At 51.0% G+C, this 10,901-nt stretch overlaps 1 protein-coding gene across 1 annotated transcript in view; it reads right to left on the bottom strand.

Annotated features, from left to right (window-relative positions):
• The window catches only part of UBE2S (ubiquitin-conjugating enzyme E2S), a 6,116-nt gene extending 1,790 nt beyond the window's left edge, over window positions 1-4,326 (bottom strand). The window contains exons 1-2 of the mRNA XM_010848629.1: window positions 4,128-4,326; window positions 1,261-1,408 (exon numbers count right to left, since the gene is read on the bottom strand). Coding sequence (XP_010846931.1) covers window positions 1,261-1,408; window positions 4,128-4,157 — 178 coding nt within the window. The 5' untranslated portion in view covers window positions 4,158-4,326. The remainder of the gene's footprint in view (window positions 1-1,260; window positions 1,409-4,127) is intronic.
• Between the last annotated feature and the right edge of the window lie 6,575 nt (window positions 4,327-10,901).

The following is a 10,901-nucleotide window of genomic DNA, read 5'->3' as shown; positions in this document are numbered from 1 at the left end:
GCCCCCACCCCGCCACCCCCCAGCTCAGAGCTAACCCAACTGGTGGTCCCCACCCACGAGGCTCCTCAGTCCCCACTGAAGCCACAGCACACCATTCCCAAGTAGCACAGACATATATGCCCCCTCAGTCCCCCAGAAAAACATCTGTTTGGAAGTCTCTCAGGCAAGACTCAGGACAGTTCTGTACACTCCAAGGTCTCCCTGCTGCAGCAAACAGCCCTCTCATTCACCCTCCTGATCAGGTAAAAAACCCATGGGAGCCATTCCCAGGGCTGTTCTTGGTGCTCCAGACCCCACGTCCAACCCATCCAGTTCCCCCCATAAATCTGAGCCCCCCCTCCAAGTCCAGCAGAACCACTTCGCTCACCTGATGGATGTCAGCCTCCAGCCTGCAACCCCACCCAAAGCCCCACTGAAGTCACAGTGAAGTCCTGCTTTAAACCCAAGGGCTTCCTTTCTAAACTCTTTGAAGAGACCTACAGACCCTAAAAGATCTGTTTCCTGTAAGCTTCACCAGCCCTTTATTTTCTGTTCTTATAAAATATCTAATACACCCCAAGACTGCCAAAGGCCTTTTGGGATCCTCACCTCCTGCCGAGCCCGCATCAGGATGGGGTGAATCACCTTCTCACCATCTCAGAAAGCCTTCCCTGACCCTCTGCCCACAAACCTGATTCCAGACTAAGTCTTTTCATTACATGCTTTTCATTTAAATCGTAAAAATTCAATAACCTAAATGTAGTGCACGTGAAGTGACATGCTAAACCAACCTACAAGATCAAACAATTGCCTGTAGTGGTTTGGTTATTATCTCCCCCAAGCCTGTATCTGGCTTATTCTCTGCTTGGTCCCCAGAGCCCCAGACAGTGCCGACAGGAAGGAATCTGAGATGGTCCAACCCGCCCTCCGGGCCTTTGCTGACACTTCTCCCCACCTGGCATCCTCCTCCCAATCCCATGGAACTCCTACCCAACTTCAGGATGGAGGAAACACCCAAAGCCAAGCTAAGGACCCATTACATGCTCTCTTGGCCCCCAGAGTTTTTTCTCACCAACATTTAATGGGGAGACAGTACACAATTATTTGTCACTCCCACTGTCCAGCCCTGCACACCAGGAACACATGTAACAGGTGTGCCTGTCCTGCCCACCCTTGCGTCCCCAGGGTCTGGCAATCCACTTAAGAGTGGGAGCCTCCTATCCTGGCTCTAGGGTGACTAGGACTAGGAAGCGCACTCCTCCCTGTCGTTCCCACACTCACCAGGGCCCTCAATGGTGACCTGCAGGTCGGTAAGGTCCTCCTCGTTGGGAAAGACCTTGATGCCGTCAGGTGGGTCAGCGGTCAGCGTCGTCACCTCCTTGTACACCAGGCGGATGATGTGGGGGGGCAGGTTCTCCACGTTGGAGTTCTAAGCATGGAGACAAGCGGGTGAGCCACGGGCAGAGCCAGGGCGTGGAGCCTCCTGCAGGATCCCGGGCTGTCAATCAATCACCCCGAGCTCCCGGAACCCCCAACCCAGGAAGCTTCAGGCGACAGTCCCAGGATAACCCACTAGAAATGGGGCGCATCTCCGAGCTCCTGCGGACGACTCCACCTCCCCCACAAGCCCCCGAAGCCTGTTCGTAGCTCCGTACAGGCTCCCCAATGATTCTAGGTAAGCCCCAGGCCTACCTAGGTCCCTTTCCCCCATCTAATCTTGTTAAGACCACCCTGGAAACCCCAGATCGGTCCTGGAGACGGCCGCAGAGTGTTGTTGTTCCCGGAAGACCCACAGGCCTGCCCAAAAGGCCGGAGCCCTCCCCGGGACTCGGCCGGGCCTTTCCCTCCGCCCCGCCTACAGGAAGGCCCCTGGGCCCAACTCGGGCTTCGGACATCCAGGTGAGCTCTCAACCCCTCAAACCGCCCGCGAGAGGGTCCTGAGACCACGCCTCTTCCTCTACGGGGGCGGGGAGGGGGGTACCTCGCCCACCCTTCCCGGGCCTGGGCGCCGCACTCACCATGACTGCAGCCGGCCGGGGGCGGGTCCCCCCGACCCCCTTCCCGCGCTCTCCGGCCGCCTGCCGGGGCGGGGGGCCCAACTGCTGTCGCTGCGGCCCTAACGAGGCCCCGGCGGCCCCGCTCTGCTTCTCGCAGCCTCCGACGTCCGCCGCAAACCGTACAGCAGCTCCACCCGTCCCAGTGACCGGCCGCAGTAAGCCGGCCGCGCGCGCACGGGCACCCTTTTATAGCCGCCTACAGGCCACGCCCCCTCAGGGGCCCCTCTCGCGGCGCCTCGACCCGTGACGTCAGCGCGCACGGTCTTCGGCGTTCGACGGGCTCGCTCCCTTCCTGCAAACTGCAGGCAGAAGTTGGAGAGGGGGCGCGCGGCGGGACGGCCACTCGGGGCGCGGAGGGGGCCGGGAGGGAATCCGGGAGAATGGAGCGGTGGAGAAGGGGGAAGCAGAAAGGAAGAGGACGTAAAGGGCGACGCGAGCGCTGATTGGGCCGTTTGAATGAGACGCCTGCGTACGCGCGCGCCCTGACGCCCAGAAATCGCGCACGCGACTAACGGTCGGCCGTGGAACCTGGGCAGGGCGAAAGGAGGTGGGACTCGCGGGGTTTAAAAGGATGATAGAAGGCACTCCGACCAATAGGGACGCGCAGTCGTGGAGTGGCGTCACGAGACACGCGCGGGCCAATCCTTGACATAGAAGGCGGTACCAGAGGGGCGGAGAAAAGGAAATGACCAATGGGGGATCTGCCTAGCGCGGACCCAGGCTCTCACAGCCAATGAAGTTCGTTGGTTTTGTGTATGCAAATAAGCTCGCGGACACTCGCGCCCCTTCCTCAGCCCGTCGTGGGGGTGGGCGCTGGCCGTCGCGGTACGTTTTTCTTCGAGGCGCCATTTTGTGGTGGAATGACGTGTGACCTGCGTGCTGTGTAGCGGAGGTTCCAAGGCCAGTCAGCCGGCGCTGAAGGCTTAGAAGCCTTGCCCTCCGATGTGTGACCTCTGGCCCCGGCAGGGCCTCAGTCTCCTGTGAGGACGGTGTCTAATAAAGAAGGAAGAGCCTTCAGGCCTTGCTGAGGGCCAGGCCTTACCTGTGACTGACCCCGTTCTTCCGCCAGCCAGGCCTCGTCAGGACTCCTTTCCCTGTTTGGGGACCCGGCCCTGCATGCCCCGGGCGGCCACGTATCGGCGCCCTGACCGCAGGACCCCCGGGAGTTGACCCGCCTCCTCGGCTACTGTGTGACCCAGCGCCTCCAGCAAGGTCTCTCAGACCCTCTAGAGAGGGTCCCTACAAGACCCCAAGTGGGGCCCTAGCTTCTGGAACTGCGGCAGAAACATGCAGAGACGCCCACCGCCCTAGCCAGAACTAGTGTGTGGCGGGTTGACGGCACTCGTGCGCCCCCCACGCCTCACCTTAAGTCCGGCCCAGTTAACACGCAAGGACTCTGACGGAAGGGGGGTTCTAGTGACTTGCCCAGGGCCCCCCGACTTGGGACGAGGCGGAGTTGGGGGTCAGACTGATCTGTAGCTCCGGAGTCCACCCGACAGACAAGGACTGCTGGTGCTCATGAGAGTGATGGTTACTAACTCATGCTTGCTGGCCGGGGCACTGTTGTAGTTTATTTGCGTGTCTGATCTCATTGAACCCTCGAAACAACCCGGTCAGGTGGATGTTATGAGGTTCCTCTCTGGACACTGGCAGTTATTCAGTATGCTTTGGGTTTTTGAGCACCTTCCTTGGTGACTCAGTGGTAAGGAACCTGCCTGTAAATGCAAAAGACTCCCCTTTGAGCCCTGGGTTAGGAAGATCACCTGGAGAAGGACATGGCTATTCACTCCAGTATTCTTGTCTGGACAATCCCATAGGCAGAGGAGCCTGGCGGGCTACGGTCCTTGAGGTTGCAGAGTTGGACAAGACTTAGTGACTAAACAGCAACAGCCCTGTGGCAGGCAGGATGCTTTGGGGATACAGCTGAGAGTAAAAGGGACAAAATCCCTGTGCTCAGGGTGCTGACAACCTCGTGGGGAAGCCAGACAGTAAACAAGTAAGTATATCCTATCACGTCAGCGAGTGATAAAGACAGATCGGATCAGTCAGGGCCTGGGGTGCAGGGAGAGAGGGCTGGGGCTTCTCACTGACCTGTCGGAGGAAGAATTGCCTGGGCTCCATATGGCAAAAGCTCTTCAGAAAAAGGAACAACCCGAACAAAGGCGAGGCGAGGGGATCACGCGTGGTGTGTTTGGGGCGCCACCGGGAAGCCGGTGAGGCTGAGTGGGCGGTGTGTTGAAGCGTTCAGGCCCTGGGGAGCCATTGGACGCTTTGATGGGCCGTGGGCGGGAGCAGACGGGCCGGCGAGCACGTTGGTGGCAGGGCGAGTGGGAGTGCTGGGGATCCCTGACGTGGACAGGTCCTGAGGGAGAAGGAAGGAATCGTGGACAGGCCCTGAGGGAGAAGGAAGGAATTGCCCGCAGCCTTAAAATTGGGCTCAATGAATCTTCTCAGTAAAGGTTTTTGATTCTGCAGGCCACCCATCTCTGTCCCAACCGACTCTCTTCTGCTGCCCTAGCCAGAGCAGTCAGTGGATGTGCAGATGAAGGGAGCTGCTGTGTCCCAGTCAGCCTTTGTTGACAGCAACAGGTAGTGGCTGGGGCCGGTCCTCAGGGAGGCTGCCCTTTACTGACACCTGAAATTCCAACAGGCCCCATCTCTGCTAAGAACTTTTCATGATCTTTGCCTTATTTGGGGTTTCCTGTGGTAAGGGAAAATAGACACAGAAGCAAAAGGTAATAAGTAAAATACGTGGTAGTTTAGAAGGGAGCGAGTGCTGTGGAAAAAGAGAAAAGTGGAGCAAGGGGGGAGGGATTCGGGTGGGGGTGCCAGATTGTGGGATGCCAGCTGGAATGAATTTTAAACCAGGTGGCCAGGGAAACCTTGCCACTCAGGTGTCATGTGAACACAAGTTTGAAGGAAGGGGGGAAACGAGCTATGTGCTTATCAGGAAGCTGTATTTGGGCAGTTGAAACAGCTGGGGCAGAGGTCTAGCACACTTGAGGAACTACAAGGAGGCCAGTGTGGTTAGAATGGAGTGGGCAAGGGGAGAGTATGGGGAGATGAGGTCAGAGAAATGTATGTGTGGATGGAGTTGGGGAGGGGGTATCATGCAGGACCTTGAAGGCGGTGATTAGGACTGTGGTCTTGTCTCTGAGGGAATAGGGAGCCACTGCCAGATTTTGAGCAGAGGACTGCTGTGGTCTCACTATGACTGCTGGGTGGAGAAGAGGATGAAGGGGGATGCTCATGGGGATGTGGGCAGAGGCAGGGAGGCCAGAGAAGAGGCTGTTGGAATAACCCTGAGAAGAGACAGTGCTGCTGATCAAAGATATATAAATGGCCAGTAAGCACATGACAAGATGCTCAGTGTCATCAGCTATCAGGGAAAGGAGAATCAAAACCACAATAAGAGATCATCTCACACCACCAGGGTGGCTGTAATCAAAAAGTGAGATAATAGGTGTTGGGAAAGATGTGGAAAAATTGGAACCCTCGCACAGCTGGTGGGAATGAAAAACGGTGTAGCTGCTTTGGCAAACAGTATGGCAGTTCATCAAAGGGTTAAACCTAGAGTTACCCTATGACCCAGCAATTCCACAGCTAGGTACGTACCCCAGAGAAACAGAAACATGTCTACACAGAAAGTCATACACAGATATTCATAGCTGTGCAGATATGCATATCATATTGTTTGTAATACCCAAAAGATGAAAATAACCGACATATTCAACACCTGGGGAATGGGTAAACTAAATGTGGTGTATACTCACAATGTCAGATCAATACAGCCATAGAAAGGAATGAAGTACTGTTACCTACTACGAATGGACAAACCTCCAAAACACTGCTAAGGGAAAAAGCCGGTTACAAAGGACTGCATTTGTATGATTCCATTTATATGTAATGTTCAGAACAGTTGAATCCACGCAAACAGAAAGTAGATGAGTGATTGTCTAGGGTTGGGGGATGGGAAAGTGATGTCTAATGGGTAAATTTGGGGACAATGAAAATACTCTAAACTTGACTGTGGTGATGGCATAGATGTGTGACTCTGTGAGTATACCAAAACACTTTAAATTGGTAAAGTTTTCTGTATGGTGTGTGAGTTATATCTCAATAAAGCTGTTATTTTCTAAAAAGAATTTTTTGAAAACCCTGAGATGGGAGGAACTGAGAGAAGGGCAGAGGAGTGGGGAAAGAAAGGTCTGACTGGAGAAATGTGCTGGGCTGGGAGAGGTGGGCATGGTAGGTAGGGCCCTAGGGAGCCAGTGAGGAATTCTGACCTGGAGACGTGAATGGATTTGTTGTGATTCTAGCTCAAGGCTGCTGGTTAGAGACTTGACTGGAGGGCCCAGAGTGGAAGCAAAACTTCAACAGGAAGTTGGTTGTGGCTTGGGCTAGGGTGGTGGCCATAGCCATGGTGGGAGAAAAGTGGGCAGATCTGAGAAGGACTCCGGAGGTGGCCTAGTGATGGGGCCTTTTGAGTTAGTTTGGGAGATGGATGGGCAGGAGATGGGCTGGGAGAGGGGTGTCCTTCCTTTGCTAAGTGCTGAAGGCCCAGAAACAACTTTTGCTCAGTGAAACCCAAATTTGTAGCTTTAGAAATGAACCTTCCTTTCTTCTGTTCATATGTATTAATTCATGGAAGAAATACATGTTTGGAGGGAAATTCACAGTGACTGCAGTGAAAGGAGGAAGCACAGCTCTAGCCCTCCTTCCCCTTTCACGTTCCGATTCACGACACCTCACGTACCTGCTGTGAATATCTGGTGTCTTCCTCCCCACACTACTTGCACATTTACATTCCCACATATCCTTCCTCAGCAGCGTGCACTGTGATCCTCCATAAGAACCTAGGAGTTTCTAGCATTCTCCAGCTAATGGGTGTTTACGCTGGTCTAGTGTGTGGTTAGGAGCTGCAGTGAGCATCCTCAGGCAAAGCTGTGAGCTTTCCTGAAGGGGAAGTTCCTAGAAGTGGAATTGCAGGCTCAAAGAGCACAAGTGTCTGAAGTTCTGCCAAGTAGCCCTTGGCAGGGCTCTCCTTATTTGGATCCCCACCACTGGGATCTGGTCCCTTCATTCAAGTATTTATTTATAGCTAGCTGTCTGCCAGGCTCTGTTCTGTGTGCTTGGGATACATCAGTGACCGAGACAGGAAGCAAGGCACCACCTTCCTGGGGCATCCATTGTGTGGGGAGACAGATGATAAACAGTAAGCACTAAACCTAGGGTGGCCAACTGTCCAGGTTGCCCACAATGCCGAACTTTAGTGCTAACACTGGGAAAGTCCCAGGCTAGTTGGTAAGAAAAGTTGGTGGTACAAAAAGATAATTACTATAAAAATTAGAGCAGCTAAAAAAAAAAAAAAAAAAATTAGAGCAGCTAAGGCAAGATGGTTCAGGAACACTAGGGGGAGAAGAAGGGGGAGAATTTTTAGATTAGGGGAGTCAGGGTAGACCTTTATTGAGAAGGAAACATTTCCATAAACATTTAAAGGAAGTGAGGGAACAAGTTTTGTGAATATCCAGAAGAGAAAGACTGTTCCAGGCAGAGGAGGCTGCCAATGTCAATGTCCTGATGCAGAAATGAGACCAAGCATCAGCAGTCTCTGAAACGTGTGTCAGTCATGGAAAGACAGAGGTGCCTTGTCTTTCTCCTGTGTTCCCTTTCTTCTCAGTGAGGCTGAGCATCTTTTCATGGGTAAATGCCTCCATATTTATTACTGAGTCCATGGTCTGTGGTTGCTGACAAGTTCTTTGCCCCTTAGTGGCCTTAATATTTTAAAACATGTCATCTGTAGGGGCTGTGGTAGGTGATTAACAAGAACCACTTTCCTCTGTGTCCCTGAGCAGAACTTAGAACTCTCTTCAGTGGTCAGAGCTAGTTAATTGGTAAATATGAACACAGTCATATTTACCGTATTTACCAATTTACAATACTGGTAAATTCTTAAAGAGATGGGAATACCAGACGACCTTACCTGTCTCCTGAGAAACCTGTATGCAGGTCAAGAAGCAACAATTAGAACTGAACACAGAACAACGGACTGGTTCAAAATTGGGAAAACATTGGGAAAAGAGTATGTCAAAGCTGTATATTGTCACCTTGCTTATTGAATTTATATATAGAGTACATCATGTGAAATGCCATGCTGGGGGAATCACAAGCATCAGCCTGGAGAAGTATCAACAACCTCAGAGATACAGATGATACCACTCTAATGGGCAGAAAGCAAAGAGGAACTAAAGAGCCTCTTGATAAGGGTGAAAGAGGAGAGTGAAAGAGCTGGCTTTAAAAACTCAACATTCAAAAAACTAAGATCATGGCATCTGGTCCCATCACTTCATGGCAAATAGGTTGGGAAACAGTGGAAACAGTGACAGACTTTATTTTCCTGGGCTCCAAAATCACAGGATGGTGACTGCAGCCATGAAATTAAAAGATGCTTGCTCCTTGGAAGAAAAGCTATGACGAACTTAGTATGTTAAAAAGCAGAGATATCACTTTGCTGTTAAAGGTCCCCATACTCAAAGCTATGGTTTTTTAGTAGTCATGTACGTACGTGAGAGTTGGACCATAAAGAAGGCTGCTGCTGCTGCTAAGTCACTTCAGTCGTGTCTGACTCTCTGCGACCCCATAGACGGCAGCCTAGCAGGCTCCCCTGTCCCTGGGATTCTCCAGGCTGAGTGCCACATAATTGCTGCTTTGGAATTGTGGTGCTGGAGAAGACTCTTGAAAGTCTTTTGGACAGCAAAGAGATCAAACCAGTCAATCCTAAAGGATATCAACCCTCAATAGTCATTGGAAAGACTGATGCTGAAGCTGAAGCTCTGATTCCTTTGGCCACCGGATGTGAAGAGCTGACCATTGGAAAAGACCCTGATGCTGGGCAGGAGGAGAAGGGGGTGATGACAGAGGATGAGATGGTTGGATGGCATCACCAACTCAGTGGACATGAGTCTGAGCAAACTCAGGGAGATAGTGAAGGACAGGGAAGCCTGGAGTGCTGCAGTCCATGGAGCCCCAAAGAGTCAGACCCTACTTAGTGACTGGACAACAGTGCCTGCAGTGGATCAGGTGCTCCCTCTAGTGGCAGCGGCAGTGAACCGCATTGGCTGGCTCTCATCTTGCTCCAAAACCCCAGACTGCAGGGCTGACTTCGCCTTGGATAAAAACGTACTTTAGCTGCCAGAGGCTTCCTTAAATGGCTGTAAAACTGACTTCTCTGATGCGCAGCAAGATTAAATAGAACAATGCCTGATGCTGGCGACTGTGGGAGCAAATGAGCATTCTCACATACATGGGCTTAGCAAGGCTCTAGGAACTGCATCTTGGCATCATGTAGCAAGTCTTAAAAACACACCTCCCTCCAACCCAGAAGTTCACCCTCCTAGGAGCTCATCCCAGGGAAAACTACGTAAATGCTCCATGTGGCGTGCAAAAACATATTCCTCAAAGCATTGTTTATCATAGTGGAAAATGGGAAAACCCCAGATGTCTACTGGTAGGGACCGAAATAAAAATTATGCTGCTCCTTGGACTCCAAAACTCATGAAAGATACGGAGAAGCTGTTCAAGTCTCGAGAGACACAATAACTACTTACAACACCTAATCCCAGGGTTTAGGGGGATTTTCCCAGGAGCTGAAAAGAGAATTGCTCCAAAGGACAATATTGGGACAGTTGGTGAAACTTGAACATGGACTTCATCAATGTTAAGTCCTTGATTTTTGATAACTGTACTGTAACTCTGTAAGAGAATGTCTGTGTTTTTCAGAAATGTTCCTTAGGGGCTGCTCACCCTCAACTGTCTTAAAAAATATTCATATGGGAAGAAAACTGGAAAGCAGTGTAATGAAATGCTAACAATTGGTGAGTTGACAAAAGCTGTACAGGAATTCTTGGGCTTGTTCTTGTAGTTCATGTACATTTGAAACTTTATAAAGTTAAAAAGACATGAAAAGAAAAAAAGGCACGTGCACACAGCATCTGGTATAGATATCAGAAGTTCGCAAGCCTACCCCGTCAAACGCAGGTTAAGAATACCTGCTCAGAGGCTGAACTTTGTTTAATCAACACAATTAATCAACACAAGTGAAGTTGCAAATTGAGCAAGTGTAAGGTTACAAAGGCAAAACTCTTGTGCCAGATCTTGTCTTTGACTTGCCCAACCAAAGCACGGGACATGTGGATCAGATTACTTGTTGACTTAACAGAAGTGAAATAGTTGACAGGCACATAGAGTCTACATTGAGTGAAAAATAGGTAACATTTGAGCCCTGGCATCACAACTGCATGGGAAGGGAAGAGACTCCTGTCTCCCATATCACCCTCACTCCTGGGCATCCAGCTCCTCAGTGAGGGCAGTGGCAGCCAAAGTTGGCACTGTTGACATTCAGATTTAAACCTTTTTTAAATTTGAAAATATAAAAAAAATTTAAGTAAATAATTAAAAAAATAAATTTAAACTTTATTTTTAAAAACTAGGTTGAAAAAAGTAAAAGTGTTAGTTGCTCAGTTGTGAGCAACTCTTTGTGACCCCATGGACTGTAGCCTGCCAGGCTCCTCTGTCTATGATATTCTCCAGGCAAGGATACTAGAATGGGTAGCCATTCCCTTCCTTCTCCAGGGGATCTTCCCAAGGATTGAACCCTGGTCTCCTGCATTGCAGGTGGATTCTTTACCATTTGAGCCACCAGGAAAGCCCAAAGGCAGGTTACACAACTACAAAAAAGTCACAAGTGCAAGTCAGTCAGTCAGTTCAGTCGCTCAGTCATGTCTGACTCTTTGCAACCCCATGGACTGCAGCACGCCAGGCTTCCCTGTCCATCACCAACTCCCGGAGCTTGCTCAAACTCATGTC

This window comes from Bison bison, unplaced genomic scaffold (assembly GCF_000754665.1).
Source record: "Bison bison bison isolate TAMUID 2011002044 unplaced genomic scaffold, Bison_UMD1.0 scf7180017850463, whole genome shotgun sequence".
NCBI lineage: Eukaryota > Metazoa > Chordata > Mammalia > Artiodactyla > Bovidae > Bison > Bison bison.
This window is presented reverse-complemented; position numbering and strand designations above follow the sequence as displayed.